The sequence below is a fragment of the Scyliorhinus canicula genome, chromosome 9 (assembly GCF_902713615.1).
Source record: "Scyliorhinus canicula chromosome 9, sScyCan1.1, whole genome shotgun sequence".
In the NCBI taxonomy this organism is placed as follows: domain Eukaryota; kingdom Metazoa; phylum Chordata; class Chondrichthyes; order Carcharhiniformes; family Scyliorhinidae; genus Scyliorhinus; species Scyliorhinus canicula.
Genome location: NC_052154.1, coordinates 86,117,928 through 86,142,872, shown reverse-complemented (window position 1 = coordinate 86,142,872; position 24,945 = coordinate 86,117,928). Strand labels below are relative to the sequence as shown.

Genomic DNA, 24,945 nt, shown 5'->3' with positions numbered 1-24,945 from the left:
CAAAGCCTTAGTGAGGCCTAGCCTCAATCAACCACTTTTACAGAACATGTTCCCTTAAATGCCTGAAAACCCTGTGCAATAAAAACCAAAGCTGGCTTATCCGGACATTCAAAATGTAATAGGCCAAAATATAAATCCCAAGTGAAACCTTGGGCAATGATCCTGAAGTCTTATGTAATTTAAACAGAATTTTGCTTGTTTAATTCCTGTAAACAAGCAACTGTTTTTAAAGGTAGCTCCTTAAAGGCAAATTAAGCCATAAAATGTGGGGAAAGACTGCTGTGGACACTACATCCTAATATTTAATTTTGATTTAGGTGATCATGCCCCTACAGTTACAAAAGCAGTTCTTTGTCTCCTTTTCTTAATCCTGGTCACCTTCACATTTAGTTTGTTCCTTACCTCGAAGCCTGATCTCTGATAGGGTCACGCAGTTTCTGGTGCCGACTCTCCCAGCACAACCTCTGCAAACATCCCATTTTGTTCCTACTTTAGACCCTTGGGTCGTGGATTTAAAAGCTATGTGTTCAGGAGCTCAAATGCCGCTAAAAAAGAACTGAGGCGACAACTGGTATAAAAGCATGTTTGAGAAATGGTACTCAGTTTACAGGAATCATTTTGATTGAACTCATTTAAATATATACTACATATTATAACCTTTTTATAACCCTAACCGTTCCTTCCCTGTGTATATCAACCGAGGGCCATTTCGGAATTAATTCCCCCAGAAAGTCAGATTTGAAAGATAGTGGGCGAAATTCTCCCCCCCCCACGACGGGTGGGAGAATAGCGGGAGGGCCTTCCCGACTTTTTTGACGCCCTCCCGCTATTCTCCCCCCCCCCCGCCGAAATCCCGACACGAATCGCTGCCGCCGTTTTTTTTACGGCCGCAGCGATTCACAGCTGTTAGAAGGGCCGAAGTCCCAGCCCTTTACGACCTTTTTACGAACGGCAAACACACCTGGTCCTGCCATTCGTAAAAACGTCGTGACCACCTGGAAAAAAATAACCATGGCACCGATTGGCACGGCAGTACCACGGCCGTGCCAAGGGTGCCATGGGCCCGCGATCGGTGCCCACCGATCGCGGGCAGCGGGCCCGATGCCCGCGCACTATTTGTCCTTCCGCCGCCCCGCAGTATCAATACGCGGGGCGGCTGAGGGGCAACCCGGACCGCGCATGCGCGGGTTTCGCGCAAAAACGCGATGACGTCACCCGCGCATGCGCGGGTGGAGTCTTCCCACCTGCGCATGCGCGGCTGACGTCATATGACGCGTCAGCCGGCGCTAAATCCGACAAGCGGGCTTAACGATTTTCGTTAAGCCCGACTTGTCGGGGCCTCCGACGTCGGGCTGCTAGCCCCGACGGGGGACCAGAATCGGTCCCCCGTCGGGAAGGGGCGCGATGCCGTAAAACCCGCCCGGGTTTTACGGCAGTTTGACGATTTCTCCCGTTTTGGGAGAATTTCGCCCAGTGAAACACAGGTAGCCTCACTATTGAACTTTACTCTCTTCTATCTATCCCACATACTGCTCTCCTTCTGTTCCTGCTTCCCCAGACACCCCACTATCCCACACACTGCTCTCCTATTCCTTCTTCCTCGGATAACCCACTATCCCACACACTGTTCTTCTTCTGTTTCTGTCTGCTTGTTCTCCCCGTGTCTGCGTGGGTTTCCTCCGGATGCTCCGGTTTCCTCCCACAAGTCCCGAAAGACGTGCTGTTAGGTAATTTCGACATTCTCAATTCTCCCTCAGTGTACCCGAACAGGCGCCAGAATGTGGCGACTAGGGGATTTTCACAGTAAATTCATTACAGTGCTAATGTAAGCCTACTTGTGACAACATAGGTTATCATCAATTTTCTAGAAATCCCACTATCACACACACTGCCCTTCTGTTCCTTCTTCCCCGGATACCCCACTATCTCAAACACTGTTTTCCTGTTCCTTCCTCCCAGATACCCCACTATTCCAAACACTGCTATTCTGTTCCTTCTTTCCCGGATACCCCATCGCAAACCTCACACTGCTCTCCTTACATTACCACTTCCCTGGATATCTCACCATCCCAAACACTGCTCTTTTTTCTGGTCTCTTCCTTAGGATCTCAAATTTCTTCCATGATCACACCGTAACGATGTTTCAAATTCTACCCAACTCCATTTCTGCTCCTAATCCCTGATTGAGATACATTGAACTCTCAAACTCCTACGTAACTCTGTGTCTCCCGCCTTGTGACCACTCCTCGCCTTCACTTAGGAATTACTTTTAGATGCACCATGGAAAGCATCCTATCGGGCTGTACCACAGCCTGGTATGGCAACTGCTCAGCCCAAGACTGCAAGAAACTTCAAAGAGTCGTGAACACAGCCCAGTCCATCACACAAACCTGCCTCCCATTCATTGACTCCATCTACACCTCCCGCTGCCTTGGGAAAGCAGGCAGCATAATCAAAGATGCCTCCCACCCGGCTTACTCACTCTTCCAATTTCTTCCATCGGGCAGGAGATACAAAAGTCTGAGAACACGCACAAACAGACTCAAAAACAGCTTCTTCCCCACTGTCACCAGACTCCTAAAAGACCCTCTTATGGACTGACCTCATTAACACTACACCCTGTATGCTTCACCCGATGCCAGTGGTTATGTAGTTACATTGTGTACCTTGTGTTGCCCTATTATGTATTTTCTTTTATTTCCTTTTCTTTTCATGTACTTAATGATCTGTTGAGCTGCTTGCAGAAAAATACTTTTCACTGTACCTCGGTACATGTGACAATAAACAAATCCAATCCAACCTAAACCTTCACTCCCAATTTGAACTTGAAAAATAAGAGAGAGATCATGAGCGATGACAGCATGGCAACAGGCACATGGCACAGCATGAGGAGAAATGGAAAAACCGTCAGGCAGCCTAACTGGAAAGAAATCACACTAACAGATCACTTCACTGTGCCTTCAATTCCAACATGCCATCTCAAATTAATTAACGGGACATACAATACTGAATTATCCACAAAACCTAAAACGTCTGGGCCAGTGGAGATTCTGTGATTAGGCAGCACTTGCCGAACAACCCTGAGTGTGCTATTGGCTACATTAACAACCAATGTAACATGATCAGTCGAGATCATAACATGGCTCATTTACACCTGCTAGAAGTGACATATGGGTACCAGATCCCTTATCTGTGTTCCCAAAATCCAGAAGGACTACATTCCCCATCAAGCGGTCTGTGGCACTCAGATGTCCTGCTCTTCGGATCCAAGTTTAACGGCAGAAACCGGAGGGAGGGAAGGGTAAAATGTGATGGGTTGTTCACCACCACCTTCCTGCCAGCCCCTGACCTGGTCCCTAACATATGGTAGATGGTCAGATGCTAAAATCGGGAGCAGCCACCTGCGCTTAAAAAAAATTAATGAGCAACATGAGCTTGTTACCAAGCCAACTGACCCAAAAAGTATGCTTCCTATTCCATGATCAGTTGCTGAGTGCAAGCGGGTAGAAGTGGGTAGGCCTCTTAAAAGGTGGCAAAGGAAAGGGGGAAGGTATGTCTTTTGGGGGCAAGATCTTACCCACCCTGTGTCCCCTTTGTTCATCCCCATCTGACTTCCAAAAACTGCTATTAGCCGCTCCCCCCCACCCCTCCCAATTCCTGCCTGTCCAAAACCTCCTGATTTACCTCACTCAAAGATTCATGTTCTCTTCATTCTGAGGCCTACTTGCAGTCCCCCCACTGCCTCCATAAAATCCAGCCTCATGTATCGAGGATGCTCGACAGTGGCATTGCAGAGAGCACAGGATGTCCATGTGTTCAAATCACATGCCAAGACTACAGGGATCAACCGTGGTTCAATGGGCAACACTGTTTATCTCCAAGAGTGCTCGGGTGCCACATTAAAGACTTGATCACATAATCCAGGAGGAGTGTATGCTGTTGGGAGGTACGGACTTTTGGAAGAGATGTTGAACCCAGTCTTCTCTCACAAATGGATGTGAAAGATCCCATGCTATGATTTGAATTTCCTCAGTGTCCTTCCTGGACTACGTTTGTCCCTCAATCAACATCACTGATAAAAGGTCATTTATCTCATATTCTGTGTGCAAATTGGCGGTCGCGTTTTCTACATTACAACAGTGTTAACACTTCAAAAGTGGGTGCAAGGTTCTTTGGGAGATGATGAATGGTGCTATAGAAATGCACGTTTCTTTTTATCAACACTTTTAAGCAACCTCCCACGGTTACTACTGACAGCCATTCTTAGGCTTTGTGTCTCCGACAATGCGCAGCCAATAATATCTCGGGATCGCGTGTAAACTATGAACAATGGGATTCTGAAACAACAGAAGTTTTGGGAACTCGACAGTCAACATCTGAAAGGAGAAAAGATGGATTGATGTTTCTGAGGAGATTCCTCACCAAAGTTCACTTTTACTCATCTCTCAGGTGGTTTCCAGATGGGAGACTGGAATGGAGGCTCACCTCCATGGCTGGATCAGGGAACCTTGTATCGAGAGCAGGGAGACTGGGCTTCACTGGTCACAGGTCTAGCCTGCCACCGGACTAATAATCCAGAAAATGGGAATCAAACTCCTGGCCCTGGCTCTTAGAGTTTTGAATTAAGTTTTAGAAAGCTGAAAATACAAACCTGGCATCAAAAGCCACAAGGAAGTGGTTGGGCTTCAGTAAAAACCCAACTAGTTCAACTATTTTGTTCAGCAAAAGAAACCCGTTGACTTTACTCAGCCTGGGCCTATACCCCCAGTGCGGGTTCACTCTGAACTGTCTTCTGAAGAGGCCTAACGAGGCACTCCGCTGCATCAAACTGCGATAAAAGAATAATCTTGCTACTTAAGAGTGGTTCAAGGAGAAAGACCATCGCCACCTTCTCAAGGTACATGTGAATGGGAAATACGTCCTGGCCTTGCAAAAGGCCCGAGCATCCTGAGAATGTGTAAATGGTGAGTTAGGTCTGGCAGTAAGCAGTGGAATTCTGCTCATATAGCTTTAGATTAACTGTGAAGGCTAATGGCGTGAACTGGAGCACAAAGTTACTTGTACTGTGTGCCGATAAAAGGTCTTGTATTAACTGACATACCACAAGGTTAACCTGTGCCAAAGCCCTCTAGAAAAATATATGTGTAAGATATGACCCTGCAGAGAGTGTGTTCATGCAAGATTGTGTAAACAGTAACCGGAGTTCTCAGCACTTTGGCTTGACGACTCGGAAATATGGCAATCGGTCTCTATATTTCAGCTGCTCCAAAAGAAAACCTCATGTGTTTTGCATTTGCAGCCGTTTCTTAGTCTAATCCAATCACTTGAGCGTCTGTCTATTAACGTCCTAGAAATGGCCAGAACCACAGCAGGGGCTGTAGTTGGATGCACGCCCCTCCCTTATCCTCAAAAGAACTCAGCAGAGACTTGGACCTGTGCAGAAACGGCTGGGGTAGGGGTGCGGTACAACTATAGATTGCGTCCTTCCAGATAGGAGTGGTGTTTGGAAAGAGTGAGAGAGCCAGGGTGAGCGAGAGATAAAGAGAGAACTTTTGGCTGTATTAATGCTAGAGTTAAGTACTGGTGGGCGAGTCTGGAACAAGTGACCGTGGGAGCAGTTTGAGGGGGATGAAATGAAAGTATCGCACAACATTAAACGGCTGCAGCGCAATGTCCTTCCTCAAAATCATTGTTAACCCACAAACTAAATAGCCCAGTGACAGCAATCTATGAGCATTAGGCCCAAAGGGAGGCCCTTCTATAAGAGAACAATGCAACTTCCCTCACAAAAATAAAATTACCATAGTCTACATGGTGAGGATACCCCGGAATATCTTTAGCTCCTCCTAGATATATTCTCATCCTCCACATAATTATGTTGGCTACACAGCGTTGGATATTCTATCTCGCCTCCGCCTCAGGCCCTTCTCCTTGCTGTCACTTCCTGTAGGTTTCCTTAGATGTGTTTCAGGGTGACAGTGCCTAATATCCTTATCCCTATTCGGAGGAAGCAATACAAGGGAGCAGAGCTCAGCTTTTATTGTCTGGTACTCCGTCAGGCAATGACATTTGCAGCAGCAATCTAACTCACCACCGTTTTTTCAAAATGTAAAAATAAATTTTAGAAATAAAAATCCAGAATACGGGAATTCCAAACTGTTAACTATAGGTTACGGGACAATTCAGCGACTGAACTACTACATCCACCTCTCAACATGGGAGCGCAGTATGACTGTTGCTTCATTGATGGGCTACAACAGGACAGTGGCTCCAACTAACTACAGGTTAGTTAAAGGTGCAACTTTCCATTTGAAAGCAACCAAATTAGGCTTTAAAAGGTAACATTGCATGTATCTACACAAGCTCATTCAGTTCTGACATCCAGAATAGTTTGACAACATCATTCAAAACGGGGGCAAAACTTGAGGTTGGATCAGTTACTCGACTGGATAGTTGGGAGCTCAAAAAATCCAACTTCACAAGTTAGGACCTGCCTACCCGATTAGGTAGCGTGTTTTCTTCTCAAATCGAGTGAATGTCAGTGAGGACGAGGAGTAATCACCAATTGTTTTTTTCTGCAGGCCTGATAGAAATCTTCGTACACCCTCCCTTTTCAACTCTACTGAATGAGAAACTCGAGTACAAATCAGCAAGAAGATGCACCAGTAATCTCTTCACCCTCCCCACTCTCCAGACTTTGCTTTTCCTTGCGACCCTCCCTTCACTGCTCTCGAGGGACCTGGTCTATTGTTGTGGCTGAGGAAGGACCCGGTTAGGAGGCCAGAGACACACATTGAGGACCGACACACATTGAGGACGAGCGCAAACCACCTCAGTGTTTGAAGCTACACACAGCACGTTATAGAACGTTTTTCTTGCACCAAATACCGCAAAAGCTGAAAAGAAATGCCACGAAACAGGTGAGTCAGTTAAATGGCCGATAGAATATCTGTAAAGAACAAAATGTTAAATTCCTCTTTATAACTAACATAGTACACTCATTTAAAACCTGCCACATCTTAATTTAAAATATTTCACTCCACCACACCAGTAGGCTGTAGTTGCTTGGTTTAAAGGTAGTTCATGGCACTGCGTTGGAATCCAGCCTGGTTGAGTCAGAGTTCAGTGTCTCTTTGTTCGACCTTCTCATCATTCCTCACAAGAGTTCATTTCACGACATATGCGGCCTACTTTTGCCTCAGTATGTCGGAGTCCTCGCTGTCACAAGATCCTCGGCGCAGACCTGTCGTTGGTGATGGTCCTCCGAAGCTTCACCCCTCGCCGGATGGCGGTGAGCATGTCTTCAGGAGCCTCGCTGGGTGACACCGGGGGCAGTGGGAGGCCAAGGCCATCATCAGGTGCTGCGCCAGGGAGCATTGTGGGGAAAGGGAACTGTCCGTCACCCAGAGCCTGGGCACTGGCCACGAGCTCGCCGATCTTCTCAACCAGGCTGTGACGGTTGGCAGCCAGCTGCTGCTCCTCCTCGCTTGACATGTGGCCCCCCGGATACACGGAGATCTCCATTGTGCCAGCACCGCCCCAGGCAGTGTTGGGCAGGCTCAATCGCTTCGGCGAGGCCTTCGCATATTCCAAAGCATTCGGCGAGGTGTCGTCACTGAAGAACACGCATTCCTCGCTGCCCACCCTCACCGGCCCCGGGACATCAGGCACAGTGGGCGTTTTCACCGGCACTATCGGAGGACGGATGGGAATCGGACCTGCGCTGGAGAGGGCACGGCGCACAGATGGCTTGGTGGAGGGGGTTCGTCTGATGGTGGCCACGCCTGGGGTGATCGAGACGTTTTGTACGCTCCCCGAGGGCAGTCCAGCTGTCGAAGCGGGGCGTTTGGTCTGGAACATTCTGCGGTAACTCTGGGCAATATCACTGTTCCGCGGTATGGTCGAAGATCTGTCAAACTCACTTTGGTGTTCTGCCTCCACGTCGCCATTCACAGAGTAGCAATCATAATCTGAAACTGCGCAGAGAGCATGGTTAGTACTTCAGCCAGGCATCTGAATCACTGCTTCAATGTGTAAGCTTTTATTGTAATAGTCATGGGTAACAGAGACCAGAGATACAGATTCCAGGGTTGGTTACTTTTTCCTGTGATGGTGGACTTACCTGGCAAGTTGGATGAATGGAATTGTAATCTTTCGTGCAGCTCAATAATGAATCAAACAAGCCCACAACTAAAGCACAACAGATTTCAACTGGGCATACCCTATAAATACAACCAAGAGTATTTGAACCCTAATACTCCTGCAAAATAGCAAATGAAACCAGTATGTATGGTCCATTTAGATAAACCACAGATGGCAAGCTAATTTCAGCCACTGTCACTCGCTTCTCCGCAAGACATTGCTCGGCACGGTGGCACAGTGGTTAGCACTGCCGCCTCAGTGTCAGGGACCTGGGTCCAATTCCGGCCCCAGGTGACTGTCTGTGTGGCGTTTGCACATTCACCCCATGCCTGCATGGGTTTCCACACACAGTCCAAAGATGTGTAGGTTAGGTGGATTGGCCATGCTAAATTTCTCCTTAGTATCCAAAGATGTGTGGGTTCGATGGGTTTACAGGGATAGGGCGGGGGAGTGGGCCTGGGTCATGTGCTCTTTCAGAGGGTCAGTGCTGACTCAATGGGCTGAATGGCCTCCTTCTGCACTGTAGAGATTTCATGGTTCCACCTCAACCGCCAGTGACGTGTTTTCCGGTCACGGAAGCGCCTTGCCATTGGCCGCTGATGGAATTCTCCGGTCCCACCAATGTCTACAGCGCTTTGCCTGACTCACCCTTCCTGCTGCCGGGCATACCACTGCAGGTCTGCGCCGAGGATCTTGTGACAGCGAGGACTCAGGTCAGAAGATTCTGCCGACAGAAAATCCCGGCCACTGAGTTTCCTCTTCAGAGACTGGGTGGGGGATTGGATAACCTGCTCAATGGATCAATCCAGCAGGTTACTTTGAGCTCTGTCATTCAGGAAGGTGCCAGATTTGATCAGTGGTCTGTGCATTCTTCAGTTATCTTAGTCAGGGCGGTGGAAAGGGACACTACAAATGCCCCTATTAACCAACCCAGAACTTGTGAGATTGATTCCCAGAAGTCAGATGATGACCCCTGCAGAAAATGCATGCATGGCAACTCCAGGAGAAGCAGTATGAGCTGGACTTCTAACATTCCCACAGTTGTTTCACTTTAATGTCTTCCCTCACACTTGGAAGAATGGCCAGCTACAAATGGTCAACCACATTACTGTGGGACTGGAGTCACATCTCGGCAAGACCAGAGGAAGATTTCCTTCTCTCAAGGCCATTAGTGAACCAGATGGGTTTATCTAGTTCACCAATCTCCTTTCGGGAAGGAAGTCTGCCGTTCTTATCTGGCCTGGCTCACATGTGACTTCAGGCCCACAGGGACTGACTCTTAACTGCCCTCTGAAATGGGTTATTAAACCATGCAGTTCAAGGACACAGTTAGGGATGGGCAACAAATGCTGGCCTTGACAGTGATGTCAACATCCCATCAAAGAATATTCTAAAAAGTATGCGGCATTATGTGACAATTCTAAACTTTTGATATTGACATATCTGCATTTTTACTTCAAAGGGTATATATTCAATTTGCATCTCGCTGGTTGTCCACCCAACTGGCAGTGCCCTGGTGGCAAGTTGAAAATCTACTCCCATCCCCCATCCTCACCGGGGTTTTGTGGTGATAGAGGAGCCAGAAGTAGCCATTTAGAAGTGATTTTTCTTTGGCTGTGACATCATAAAGTTTGGCTCCCATAACATTATGAACAAATAAATGCACTTTGTCTAAAAATTTAATTGAGTAGCCTAGGTCAAGGGCCAAGATACATTGCACACACAACCATGTAAAGTTGGTGAAAGAAGGTAAGATTGTGATCACTTAAACCTGGTCATGCTGTTCTGGTTGTTGAACTTCATGATGCCACAAAGGGATAGAGTTTTTTCTGAAATGGCTTCTCTTGTCATCCCTGACCAGAAGGCCGAATACATAAACTGGCTGGCATGAGGGGTCATGTGTAGCTGTACTGATATCTAGCTACCAAAAAAAAAATCAACAATTCAATAGATTACAATAAATTCTTCCGTGAGGACATAATCACAACAATCACATCTGTGAGATCCACAACAATCACATCTGTGAGATCTACAACAATCACATCTGTGAGATCCACAACAATCACATCTGTGAGATCCACAACAATCACATCTGTGAGATCCACAACAATCACATCTGTGAGATCTACAACAATCACATCTGTGAGATCCACAACAATCACATCTGTGAGATCTACAGCATCACATCTGAGGTCCACAATGATCACATCTATGAGATCCATAATGATCACATCTGTGAGATCCACAACAATCTGCATGTACTGTCTGCAGTTCAAGGCACTTATTTTTTCTTTATTCATTCACAGGTTGTTGGCATCACTGGCAAGGTCAGCATTTGTTACCTCCATGTAGCCTGGAAACGGAAGGGCTTGCTGGACCACTTCAGGGTAATTAAGAGTCACCAACTTTGCTGTAGGTCTGGAGTCAGATTTAGGCCAGATCAGTTAAGAATGGCAGATTACCTTCTCTCAAGGATACTAATGAACCAGATGGGGTTTTACAACAATCAATGATGGTATTCATGAACTGGAGTCTGAGCTTTGGATACTGGGATGCAGCAGGGAGGAGTAAAGTTACCTGGACACTTTGGGAGGCAGTCACACATCTTGGGTTAGGTACTTCAGTCTTGGTCCATGGTCAGGAAGAGGAGGATGTGACTGTAAGAGAGGCAGGCATGGGGGTCCAGAAGTCAGCAATGGAAGAGCCTCAGCCACTGAAATTGTCCATCAGGTTCGATATTCTTGCAGCTTGTGTGGAGGAGAGTAGGGAATGCAGGGATGCTCAGCAAACTGACCACAGCACCCTGATGCAGGGGGATATTCAAGTGGGATAGGTAAGAGGAATAAAGTAAGGGACAATGCACTTATAATGATAGATACAGTTCTCAGCAGCCAAAAGCACAAGTCCCAAAGGCTGCGTTGCCTGCTCAGTGGCAGGGTTAAGAATATTATCTCCAAGCTGGAGAGGAACTTGCAATGGGCAGGGAAGGATTCAGTTCTTGTGGGTACCATGGGTACTGATGACATGGATTGGACTAAGACATAGAATCTGAGCAGCTCGGAGTTAAATTACAAAGCAGAACCACAAAGGAAATAATCTCTGGATTACTACCTGAGCCATGAGCAAATTGGCAATGGGTAAATAAGAGGAGAGAGTTGAATCAAGGTGGGTCACAGATTGGTGTGGGAAAAATGGGTTTCAATTCATGAAGCACTGGTAGCAGTACTGAGGGAAGAGGGTGCTGTACCATTGGAATGGCCTTCAAGTGAACATAGAACATAGAAAAAATGCAGCACAGAACAGGCCCTTCGGCCCATGATGTTGTGCCGAACCTTTGTCCTAGATTAATCATAGATTATCATAGAATTTACAGTGCAGAAGGAGGCCATTCGGCCCATCGAGTCTGCACAGGGATTAGTGTCCTGGCAAATCATATAACTAGGGCTGTGGAGAGAACTTGAAACAAAATATGTGCAAGGAGGAGTGTGACATCTTTTTGAGCAGAAATTTGTAAAGTTAAAGAGAAAAGACAAGGCAAAAGTGTTGCGATAGCAACAAAGGTAATTATCTCCAGTGTGTGACTGGAAGGGACAGAACATCAAACAGAGGAATGCAACAGAAAATAAGGTCATAGTAGTTTTAAAAAAAGGTGAAAAACAGAATGAAAGGCTCTTTATTTGAATGCATGCAACATTCATAATAAGGTGGACTAATTGATTTGACAAATAACAATGAATGAATGTGATTCAGTAGCCATGACCTTGGCTGGGATTTTCCATCCCCAGGCAGAAGTGGGATTCTCCGGTCCCGCTGCCGTGAATGGGGGGTTTGGCTGAGCGCCAAATTCTCCATCCTCGTTAGCAGTGTTAACAGGGAACACTCGTCACGGAGAATCCCGGCACTAGTTACAAAGTGCCCTCAGCTGGGATCTGAATATCTAAGGGTATTTGACACTTCCGAAGGACAGGAAGAATGGAAATGGAGGCGAGGTAACTCTGTTAATCAGCATGGTAGTGAGAAATGATCTTGGCTTGGAGGATCAAAACACAGAATCAGTTTAGGTGGGGTTAAGAAATAGCAATGGAAAGAAGTCACTGGTGGGAGTGGTTTATAGGCTCCCTGACAGTAGATACACTCTTATGACTAATGGGAATGTACTTCAATAATTGTAGGAGATTTTAATCTTCATACATATTGGACAAATCAAATTGGCAAAGGTAGTCTGGAGGATGAGTTAATTGAGTGTATTGGGGATAGTTTCTTAAAACAATACATACTGGATACATTATGTGAAATGAGACAAGATTAATTAATAACCTCGTAGTGAAAGATCCTCTAGTTAAGAGTGATCTAACATGAGAGTTCATATTACGTTTGAAGGTGAGAAATTTGGGTCTAGAACTTGAGTCTTAAACTTAAACAAAGACAATTACAGGGGTAAGAAGACAGAGTTGCCTAAAGTGGAGTGGGGAAACAGGTTGAAAGTTGTGATGGTACAGAAGCAGTGACAGAAAGAAGATATTTCATAACTCCCAACAAAGACATCTTCCATTGAGAAAGAAAGACTCTGTGATGATAGGTAGACTATCATCTGTATATAATATGAGTAGTTCATCATCACTGTAGATTCTATGATCTGCATGTGTATTATAAGTTATATGTTTTACTGTTGTAGTTCTACCATCCGACCAGCAGGTGAGGCGAGTATAGAGTCCCAGGACCCGGGATGCATCATGTGTTCCTTCAGTAGGTGTTTGTTAGGAATTGATGGCAGTCACAGATTAGAGGAGCTCTGTTTTATCTTAGTCCAAGTTAGAGTAAGACATTCATTTCCAGCTGTATCCATCTTAGAATTTTAGTTATTCGTTAATGTAGTGTTCATAATAAATAGCTTTCTTTATAAAACAAAGTCTAATGTTCTTTGTTCACATCAGCTCAATCAAAGAACATTACAGACTATATAAGATGGATCACCTTCTGTTGGTAGCTAAAGAAACCAAGAGTGGCATCAAATTGAAAGAAAAGATGCACAATGCGTGAATGGTGAAGATTACAAGTAGGCAAGAAGATTGAGAACATTTTAGAAACCAACAAAGGATGACTAAAAAAATATAAAGAGGGAGAAATTGGAGTTGGAGAGAAAAGTAGCATGAAATATAAAACAGGCAGAAAGAACTCCTTCATGTTTCTAAACAGGAAAACAGTAGGTACAATGAGGGTTAGTTCATTAGAGGATTGGATTGGGGAATTAATAACAGGAAACAAGGGAATTGTATTTTGTATCTGTCTTCACAGTAGAAGACTAAAAGCAACCCAAACCATCATGATCACTAGAAGAGACCACTTAAGAGAATGAGTACTGGAAACATTAATGGGACTAAATGCTAACAAGTCTCCTGAACCTGATGGTTTGCATCCTAGGGCTTTAAAATGAGACTGTAGAGGTAATGGATGCATTGGTTAAAAATTTCCAAAGATCCCAGCAGATATAATACTGCCATTCACGAAAGAAGGGAAACAGAAAGCACGAAATGAGAGGCCAGTTAGTCATACATGTGTAATTCAGAAAATTCTAGAATCCATTATTGAGGAAATTGTAGTAGGACCTTTGGGAAATTATAATATAATTAAGCAGAGTCAATATGGTTTTGTGAAATGGACCTTGTGGATTGGATTCTCTGCCGTCGGGATGCTCCATTTTGCTGGCAGCCCGGGGATTTCCTGATGGCATGGGGCTGCCCCACAATGGGTAACCCCATTGGCCAGCCGGCGAAATGGAGCATCCCACCGGCGTGCTGAACCAGAAATCTGGCACGGCGTGATGGAGAATCCAGCCCTGTGTTTGTCAAAACTGATTAAGTTCTTTAGAAGGATATAGCAAGCTGGGTAGATAAAGGAGAACCAGTAGATGTGGTATATTTGGATTTCAAAAAGGCATTCAATAAGTTGCCAGATAAAAAAAATTACTACATAATAATAATAATAATAATCGCTTATTGTCACAAGTAGGCTTCAATGAAGTTACTGTGAAAAACCCCTAGTCGCCACATTCCGGCGCATTTCGAGGAGGCAGGTACAGGAATTGAATCCGCGCTGCTGGCCTTGTTCTGCATTAGAAGTCAGCTATTTAGCCCAGTGTGCTAAACCAGCCCCTCACAAGATAAGAGTCCATTGGGACTGATATTTTAGCATGAGTAGAGGATTAGCTAACCATCAGGAAACAGAGAATCAGGATAAATGGATCATTTTCAGGTTGGCAATCTGTAACTAGTGGAGCTTCACAAAGATCAGTAACTATTTACAATCTACATTAATTAGTTGGATGACTGGGCCAACTGTACTGTGACCAAATTTGCTGATGTTACAAAGATGGGTAGGAAAGAAAATTGTGAGGAGGATACAAAGAGTCTGCAAAGAGATATAGAGTGGGCAAAAATCTGGCAGATGGGAGGATGATTTGGCAAAATGTGAGGTTGTCCACTTTGCAGGAAGGAGAGAAACAGGCGAGAGAGTGCAGAATACTGTGGTACAGAGGGATCTAGGTGTCCCTGCACGTGAATCACAGAAAGGCCTTTATCGCAAGGAGAATGGAGTATAAAAGTGGAGAAATTTTGCTACAAATGTACAGGACATTGGTGAAACCACAGCTGCAGTACAATTTTGGTCACCTGATTTTAAGGGGAGATATACTTGCAGTGGAAGCAGTTCAGAGAAAGTTCACTAGTCTGATTCCTGGGGTGAAGGGGCTTATCTTATGTTTTCATTAGAATGACGGAGGTTGAGGGGTGGCCTGATAGAGGTCTACAAGATTATGAGAGGCTTGGATAGAGCGGATGGGCAGGCACTCTTTCCCAGGGTGGAGGAGTCAGTCATCAGGGGGCATAAGTTTCAAGTGCGTGGGGCAAAGTGTAGAGATGTGTGAGGCAGGTTTTTTTACGCAAAGGGTGGCGAGTGCCTGGAATGCGTTGCCAGGGGAGGTTGTGGAAGCAGATACATTAACGGCGTTCAACAGGCCTCTCAACAAACACATGGATAGGATGGGTATAGAGGGATACGGCACAAGAAGTGCTGAGGGTTTGGCCAAGGTTGGTATCATGACCAGTACAGGCTTGTAGGGCCGAAAGGCCTGATCCTGTGCTGTCTTGTTCTTTGAAAGGTTGAACAGTTTAGGATTATACTCATTAGAGTTTAGAAGAATGAGAGGTAATCCATTGAAAATATATGGTTCTGAGGGAACTTGTCAGGATAAATTCTGAGTGAACGTTTCCTCTCATAGAGGAATCTAGAAATAGGGTGCACGGTTTCAAAATTAGGGATCTCCCATTTAAGGCATCCATGAGGAGGAATTTCTTCTCTCAGAGGACCATTTGTCTTTGGAATTCTCTTCCATGGAGATTGGGTCACTGAATATATTCTAGGCTGAATTAGACAGATGTTTGATTGACAAGTGAGCCAAGGGTTTATGGGTAGGCAGGAAACTGGAGTTAAGACCACGATCAGGTCAGCCATGATCTTATACAATGGCAGAGCAGGGTCAATAGGTTAAATGACCAAGACCTGTGAGAATTTCTTATAATCTCTCAATGTCACTTGACATTGTGGTTAGTCCTCTTAAATCATTGACACAGAGGCAATCACAATGAAAACACCGATTTAATTTTATCCATCAATGAACTCTTACAATTTATGGCATCTTCTGAACTTTGAGGAATTTTTTTAAAAATGGGATGTTTTATCTCATCTTTTTAAATGACTCAAATCTTCCGGTCTCCAGATTGCCGGAGACCAGGTTTAGGACAGAGATGCACGTTGGGACCTTATCCTGACTCATGGACCTACGTGGGAAATTTCAACTTTCCATGGGCAATTTCTCTGATCCCTGTGACCGCACGTGAATGTCTTCGACTGAGTTAGAGTCAGAGACCTGAGACTCCCCATGCTGACCATTCGAGGGCCTACTATTGACCACCCGAAAACTACCTCATCGCCTGACTAGCCCTGTCCACACCCAACTACCCCTCCCTACCTTCCAACTTGACCTGACTATCCTCCATCACATTTTCACAGTAACTTCATTGCAGTTTTAATGTAAGCCTACTTGTGACACTAATAAAGATTATCTCCCAGCCTGACAACCGCCTCCACCCCACTAAGCCCAAAACCGACCCAAGTACCTATCCCAAACCGGAACCAACAATCCACGTTGACAGCGTGACCACTTCCCAAACCCAATTACCACTGTACCCACCTCACCCACCAACCACTGCCCATTCATCCATTCATTAACGTTCAAGCTGGATCTTTAAACTTACCATTTGACAGCTAGTACTCTAAAAAGGGGGTGCATCCTGTCTCCACCCCCCCCCCCCCCCCTCCCCCGGACTACTGTGCTATGATACAGCGCTGCAAGGGACAGTGTACTCTATATTTCTGAGCTTGGAAGGTCCCCGAAGAAATGCAGAGCAGTGTCGAGAGGGGGAAATATTTGAACAGAGGCAATCCAACAATGATTGCTGCTCCTTGGAAGATCCAGGTCAACATATTTATGTGGTCACCAAAGCAATAATGCATTAGTGTGTTCACTGACAGTGATGCATTAATGTACTCACTGAAGCAAAAATGCATTAGTCCGCTTACCAAAGCAGCAATCCATAGTGTGGTCACCAAAGCAAGAATACATCTATGTACTTGCTAAAGCAACAATGCATTAGTATGCTTGCTGAAAGCAGTGCTGCATTCATGTGCTCACCAAAGCAATAATGCATTCCAGTGCTCACTAAAGCAACAATGCATTAGTATGCTCACTGAAAGCAGTGCTGCATTCATGTGCTCACCAAAGCAATAATGCATTCCAGTGCTCACTAAAGTCAGTGTGCTCTTTGAAGCAGTGTTGCGTTAATGTGTTCACCAAAGCAACACGGCATTAGTGTGCTCACCAGAGCGACACCACATTCATGTATCACTATAAACAATACATTGGTGTGCTCACGTGATGCATTAATGTGCTCACGGAAGCAACAATGCATTAGTCTGTTCACTGAAGCAGTGCTGCATTCATGTGCTCACTAAAGCAGCGATACATCATCAAAGCAGCAATGCACTTGTATGCTCACTATAGCAGCAATGTTTGGATCACTAAGCACACAATTCAGCAATAGCTACCTTGTGTAAGTGTGCCCATCAGAGTCACAAAGCCTTAGAAAGCAGTTTATCCAGTGCAGCAATGTATCAAGACAAGTAAAACGGCAATACATTGGATCACAAAGTTCAGGTTTATCTCCCTTCAGCAGATCAGAAACACAAAGCAGTAACTCTCAGTGCAGGAGCTAAGAAAGTACACGTGTCAGAGACCATGTACCATGGAAAGTGAGCAACCCTGATTCTCCGTATCTCTGGTCTTCGTGTTGATGTTTAGTGTGATACTCGTGCAGAAGGTAAACACCTGGAAAGGGGGCACAGAGAGATCTCCTGACGGAAGTACCTTGGGAGGGAATGGTGTCTTCGGAGCAGGACGGGGTGGTGGTTTGGGTGCTGTAGCCGCTCGAGTATTGCAATGAGTCGCGGCTACTCTTCTGGTGTTCCAGGCTCAGACCACGGGTCAACACCATAGCTAGATCACTGGCTGCTGTGGAGATTTCCTCCCCGTGCTGCAAAAGAAATGAGACAAGAGACATGCTTACTGCAAACAAAAGAATGCCCCTCCCTTCTTGAGGAGAGCACTAGGTTCCTTCAACTAGTTTTTAAAGAGATAGCAACTGCCCGGGTGTGACTGGAGTGCCCCATTTCACTCCAGCTCTAAGGGGACCCTGTATTGGCTCTTCCTGCTCCTTTTTAAGGGGTTGGCATTTGCCCATCGTCCTTCCATTTATTGGATCAGAATTGAGAGAGGAGCAGGCAGTCAGAGCTGAACTCGAATGCCCTCTCTCTGGTTGGGAAAACCAGTGACCTTGATTTGCATTGCCAGCACTTTCTGATTTCTTTATCCACGTCTAAAGCCAACAGGAGTCTCCTTTTCCTCACATTGCTGTTCAAGACCAGTTTGCCGACAGTTGCAGTTGGCAGACAATGGAGGCAGTACAATATACAGGTCTTTGTGCAGAAAGCCCCATGGGCTCTCCAGCAGCCCCAGTAGGGACAAGGTACAAGGCAGAGCAGGGTTGGAAGCTATTATAAAGGCTGCTTAATACTCTGTACCAACTCTGTAGGTGGTCTGTAGAGTTAACGGAATGATGGACCAGGCTCATGGGCTGAAAGGCCTCCCCGTTTCCCCCCGGGTGATGCCCAGGGCTGATTTATGTATGAAAGATGCATTGATGATGAACACTTGGATAACTGCGATCATGGTACCGGTCCATCCCATATTAAGGGATATGTACTTGCATGTTTTGAAAGCAAGAGCCCAATACCTTAACCCATAATATAACCCCCCCACCCCACCCCCCGGCAGGGACGGGGGTGGGAGGTGGGGGGGAATGGGGGAATCTGTAAAGGTGACACACTCACATACTGTACCTTAGCAGCAAGTGATGCTGCTGTCACGCGGGGTCTCTGTATCTCCTCCACACTAATCCCCGGATAGACCATGGTGGCCGAGACCGCCTCGGCCTCCCGATAACGTTCCATTGTCTCCTTGCGCCTCTGCAAAGTGTTCACCACTGGTTGGTCGTAAGGACCAGGCTTGGACCAGTCCTGGAAAGTCGAGAGAAGCGTCCAGTGAATAGAAATGTTGGGATGGGAGCAGATGCAGAGCAATTGTTTGCAACAGGGAAGGGAGGGGAGGATTTAGTTTGGTTGAGATATCACAGCGCTGCAGCAATTTAAGTGTTAAAGTAGGATGGCATTCTGGGATTGCATAAAGCTGTCTCGGTAAAGGTGGCTCCCATGATTATCTTTATTACTCTGCCAGCAAGGCTCCTTCCTGCCACCCTTGCGCTCTCTGGCACTAAGTTCCACTCACCCATCATCCTTCAGTGATCTTCCCGTCTCCTAGTGAATTAAAACAACCCTGTCCTCATGTTACATCCCTGCACCTCACCCTCTTCCCTACCTTCCCCCACCCACTCTTCCCTACCCTCCCTCTCCCCACCCCACTCCTCCTTACCATCCCTCACCCCATTCCTCCCTCTCCACACCCTCACTGTTAATATCTCTTACGTTTCCAGCTGTGGTCCCAGCACAGCCTCTTCCACTGAGGCCTTGCCTCACTTCCCAGGCCTCTACTCCCACTTCCCAACTCGGCCTCCCCCTTAAACCCCTTGTGAAAAAGCTCCTGGGATGTTGGGTTGTGCGAGGGGTGCTATCAAGCATTAGTAACTGATGTTTGAGTTTTCCTTTTCAAGTCGGCCATCTTATGAGGCCAGTTTTGTTCTGCTGAGCTCATTGGCAACAAGAAGTGGACTCAGAGTAGCCAAACTCATTTCAGATGAACCTGTTAGAGCTAGAGACTAGAGGGAGTGAAGTCAATGGCTAGAGTCATGTGAGTAAGCAGCAGCCAATCCGCAACCATCATTTTCTGCCCCTAACACAGTCTGGTTGCACCCCCAGAGAATTCCATCCCATTTGTCTAAGTCTTTACTTCCACAATCACCTCATTGTTTTTTTTCCTGCAGTCTGGGGCAGTTTCCTTTTTTAAATATAAATTTAGAAAAAAAAAAATGATTAAATTCCTGTACCAGCCTCCCCGACCAGGCGCCGGAATGTGGCTTTTCACAGTAACTTCATTTGAAGCCCACTTGTGACAATAAGCGATTTTCATTTCATTTTCATTTCTCTCTCTCTCGGCCTTTGCCCGCCTCTGTTTTTTAAGCTGTTTTGCTTTGTTATTTTGCTTCTTTCCTCCCATTGGCCGCATCCCTCCACCATCCTTCAGGCCCACACACAGCCATAACTGCCGTGAATTCATTGGAAACGGCCAATCTCTTCACTTTGTTCTGCTTCGGCCAAGTTTCCAGCTTTATACGATCCCAAGTTACCATACATAACGCACATTGTGCTACAATAAGCTGCCAAAAGAAGGAGTGTTAGGGGTACAATCAATTGTGAGGTTATTCATGCAAATAATTAGAGAAGGAACAATGAATTAATGGAAAGGGGATGTGATGAGAGAGAAGCCAAAATTAAACAAAGCAAAATGAAATGGTGATGAAACAAACCTTCCAGCTAGGAATCGTTGATGAGAGGGCAGTGCCAGGTCCAAGGGAGTGATTAAAGGGAGGGGGGTCAGGGAAAACAGCAGGGTTAGGCCTACTGCAGGCCCTTGTGTCAGGGATGATGGGAGCAGAGCCAGAGAACGCAGGTGAAGAGCACTCACTAGGAAGATGGTAATACACAAACCCAGGCATGAACTGCAGATGGAAGAACATGATATCAGCACAGGCAACAAGTGGACAGCCAGGGGAAGGTTCTCAAAGGAAATGCCAGCAAAACCACAACTTAAATGACACCTTATGTGATCTGACGGCCTTCACAGGGTGAGCATCAGACGAGGCAAATTTGTACCGGGCAATGGTTCCACCATAAAAATCCAAAAACGGATTTGTTTTTGGAAAGGCGGTAGAAGATGCTTATCGGTCATGTGACTCACAGGTATGTTAACCGCCTGGGTCACTGGGTGGCTGAAAGTCCCCACACACCTGGTCAAAACGGGGCTATTGGGGCCACGAGTGAGCGTCACTGTGGTGACTCAGTTCCCCAGAGGTGGAGTTAACCTGGGCCATTCCCACATCAGGCTTGGATGGGGGCATCTGAGATGTGGGTCTACATTTTGGGAGAATTGGCTTGGTAACAAAGTGATAGGTAGTGCTTCCAGCCGGATGGTTGCAATTTGTGTGGAATCAGCCACCATCATGGACTCCATGGAAGCAATCTGCAACCCCGTCATTTTATGCAAAGTTGGCAGGTTGTACATCTACTCGGTGATATTTGGTACAATCACAACATCAGGCCTTCGGCATCCCAGTGCTCGCTTCCACACAAGGGGATGATTTCTGTGAGGCTGCCACCAGATAAGCAAAGGGCTTCTCATCACAAAAGGGCCGGCGTTCCTGTGGCTTTGCCTTGCCAATGTATTAAAATCTAAAGCAAATGTGCCTTCAAAGTGGCTGAAATCCTCAATCGCCACAATTCAAACCAACACAAAGGGACTGATGTTCCCCAGTCAGTTCCACATCAACAGAGTTAGCGGGGCCTGTCTTCAGTGGCTTTGATGACAAGTTGTGTTTTCTGTTTAGAGCATTCCCTTGAAACGTGGGCACGAACATCGGGCCTACAAAACCAGACAATCAAAAATTTCATCAGCTGCCCACTCCCAGCAGCCAAACCTCAAGAAAGCGGCTGTAAATCTGTATAGTCACATCCCCGTGGAAATATTTAAGCAGAATTTATGCATCAATACTGTAAGCTTTCAAAGTATTTGCAAGGAGCAATTCTCTGGATCCCTTCCGAATGCTCCCCTTGTTGCAGCTCCCTTGCATCACCATAACCCTCCCATGGGCATGGAAATATTTGGAGTCAACACATGTATTTGCATAACGTATTGAATAATCAGCAACAAAACTCTAGGTGTCTGGCTGGATATCCTTGTCCTTTGCTTACCCCTGTTCTGCCATTAACACATTCTGATCACTTAATATGCCACTATCAGCGCCCTTCTTAGTCATTATTACCATCATTTACATTCTCTCTTGACTTTTTGTCACTCTCCACCTGGTCCGCTTTCCAACCCCATTGTTCCACCCCATCACAGAAGTATAAATCTCTTCCTATTTCTAATTCTCTCTCGCTTTGATAGAGTTTTCCAAACTCGAAACAATAGCTCCCTTATCTCTCCACTGATGCTGTCAGGCCTGCTGAGATTGTCCAGCATTTGCTGTTTTTGTTTCAGATTCCAGCATCCGCAGTAATTTGCTTTCCACAGAATCCCTACAGTGCAGAAGGAGGCCATTCGGGCCATTGAGTCTGCACCAACTATTTGAAAAACCTTCCTGCAGAGACCCAATCCTCACCCTATCCCGGTAACCCCACCCAACCTTTGAACACTTATGGGCAACTTTGCATTGCCAATCCACCTAACCTGCACATCTTTGGACTCTGTGGAGGGGGGGGGGGGGGGGGGGGGGGGGGGGGGCAGAGACAGAGAGAGGAACAGGGCACAGGGGACATCACTGGTGCGGGGGAGGAGGGGACCTCACTGGGGAAAATGGCAGGGACATCACTGGCGGGGGAGATGAGACATTACTGATGTGACTTATCTTCCCTCAAGTCAGGGTTTTGAGAGAGGTAATTTAATCAAGGTGCTTTAAAAGAGAAAGCAATTTGTCAGGCTGGAGAAGAAGAAAATATTTCCTTTGGCAAAGGAAGCAAATAGTGGCCCAATCTTAAATTGAAGAGCCAGGCCTTTCAGGAGTAAATCACAAAGCATTTCTTCCCACAAAGGGCAATGGGAATCTGGAGCTTGTTCCACGGAAAGGCTGTAGATATTCTGGATCTTCTGAGATGTTCAATATCCAAAGTTGGAAAAATAGATTCAAGGAACAAAGGAGCCATGATCTAACTCAATGGCGGAACAGTTCTGAAGGGCTGAATGGCCTTCTCCTGTTTCTACATTTTTTTCTTTATTTTTGCTCTAAATACAATGGGCGAAATTTTCTCCAAATTGCACAGAGTGCTGGATCAGACCATAAATGCTATGTGAAACTCGGCGATGTCACAGGTGCCTTTGCTCGTCTGATTAAACAGCACTCTGTGCAATTTCAGAGTGCTGGCAAGGATCACACAGCCAACTGGGAGGGGACATAGCCAAGTTCCGCATGTATGAGTACGGCCTCAACCGGGACCTTGGATTCATGTCGCATTACATTCATCCCCCCCCCACCATCTGGCTTGGGCTTGCAAAGCCCTACCAACTGTCCTGGCTCGAGACAATTCACACCTCTTGATAACCTATGATTATCCCTCTCTCCAGTTGCTCAGTCTGGACCTGTAAAGACTTAACTACCTGCAAAGACTCGCATTCAAAACATCATTGAATTTGTCTATACATGTGGTTCGGAACCCACCTCTTCATTCGCCCGAGGAAGGAGCTGCGCTCCAAAAGCTAGTGATTCGAAACAAACCGGTTGGACTTTAACCTGGTGTTGTAAAACATAATCCTGGCAACTTCCCATAATTTCCAATATGATTAAGTGAATATCCTGAGGAGTGATGACTGAATAGTCCTAATTAAAGTGTGATAAATAGTGAGTGAGTGTGGTGCTCACAGTAATGGAGCCCCACATTAATGTGCATAAAATGAACAATATGTTAGTGATAGTATAATTCATCTGTGTACTGAATCACCTTCATATCTAAAAAAAAAACAAATACTTCCAAGGCTTACAGTATAAAAAGGGGACATCCCAAATTGCCCCCAAACACTGAAATTAATGATGAAGGAATGTGGGTGATCCCATTTATCTCGACGACGTTGTCTGATTTAACGTGCTGATTTTGCAGGCCTCGATGGGGGAGAATTGGCGATGCGTATGGGTGATTCACCTTTTCACCACCTGACCACACTCCTGCTGTGGAGCTAGAACTAACCGAAGTGGGTGAGCTACACTCGCTAACCGACTGACACGTCTCCGATGCCTCAGAGGAAGCCGAGCTCGACGATTTCTGCCATGCGTCCAGGGTCAAATGGCACAATATAGGGAAGCAAGAAAAGGGGAAAGAGAGCACATCTGGTTAGATTGTCAAACATACAGGAACATTCTGCAAAGGAACAGAGTCTGGACCAGCTTGTCTGTACAGTTCTGGTTCTGAAGGTTACCCGATTGAATGGGGAAGGGTCAGGGTAGGCCATTGACAGCTTGCCACCCACAAGAGCATGGGTTTACCTCCGGGCTGCCGTTCAGCAAACTTTATCCGTTTAGGCAGGTGAGGCTGGCAAACGAACCATGGCACCAATTCTAACTCCAACTCAACTTTTCGTTTTCCCAAAGCTATGCGAGAAAAGGTCCTGTAAATCCACTATCTGAAGGCAAGGTGTAGCGAGTGGGGCTGATGTCCCAGACCATCAGTGAGAGGGACTGAAATGACCAAACACACATAGCATCAATGCATTAACTGCGAGATCCAATCCAATTTCAAGGCGGGAGGGGGAGCGGATGGTGCTGCGCTTTATTCTGAAGCTAACGTTGGCACCTTCTGTGCTCCCGGCTGCTCTCTACAGAACAAAATGGAGTATGGAAGGCAGACAAGAGAGAGGAGAATGGAGCACGGCCATTTGAATATCTATACGAGTTAGGAGGAGTAGGCCATTCAGCCCCTCCGAGCCTGCTCTCCATTCATTCAATAAGATCATGGCTGATCTGACTGTGACCTCAACCATCAGCCACGTTGGCCAATTTGTCATATCCCTATTCCTGCCGAATCACGGAACGGTACCATGGTAACGTTCAGACCAAATCCACAGCAGAGGCAGCCCGATGCAACGTCAGCTGTGTGTCAAGCAGAATTGGGTCAAAGTAGTTAATTCTGTACAACACCGAGTCAAGACACTGCTTCACCGCGGACCAGGAAAGAGCAACCTACTCACTAACAGTGCAAACAGCATGTTAGAAACTTCAATCAATCTGCACATTGGCAGAAACACAAAAAGGTTCAGAACTTTTCTTAAGCCGTAAAGATGTTTGATGTGTGAAGTATTTTGTTTTACAACAATATTTTAATGCTTAAGAATGAATCAATGGTTTTTGACTTCTTGCTTGTATTTCTTCACTGTTCGTGTGAATTTAATGGTCTTAACTATTTGAATAAACAAAA

The 24,945-nt window shown here is 46.0% G+C and overlaps 1 protein-coding gene across 22 annotated transcripts in view; it reads right to left on the bottom strand.

Moving 5' to 3' along the window:
* Positions 1-2,702: 2,702 nt before the first annotated feature.
* The window catches only part of mtss1lb (MTSS I-BAR domain containing 2b), a 206,497-nt gene continuing 184,254 nt past the window's right edge, over positions 2,703-24,945 (bottom strand). For 6 of the 22 annotated variants that reach the window (XM_038807079.1, XM_038807080.1, XM_038807087.1 and 3 more), the window contains 5 exons: positions 23,677-23,796; positions 20,295-20,486; positions 18,646-18,831; positions 17,585-17,789; positions 2,703-7,976 (listed from right to left, as the gene is read on the bottom strand). In XM_038807079.1, the coding sequence (XP_038663007.1) occupies positions 7,222-7,976; positions 17,585-17,789; positions 18,646-18,831; positions 20,295-20,486; positions 23,677-23,796 (1,458 nt within the window). In that variant the 3' untranslated portion in view covers positions 2,703-7,221. The remainder of the gene's footprint in view (positions 7,977-17,584; positions 17,790-18,645; positions 18,832-20,294; positions 20,487-23,676; positions 23,797-24,945) is intronic. The other 16 variants (XM_038807091.1, XM_038807092.1, XM_038807093.1 and 13 more) reach the window with 10 other exon arrangements.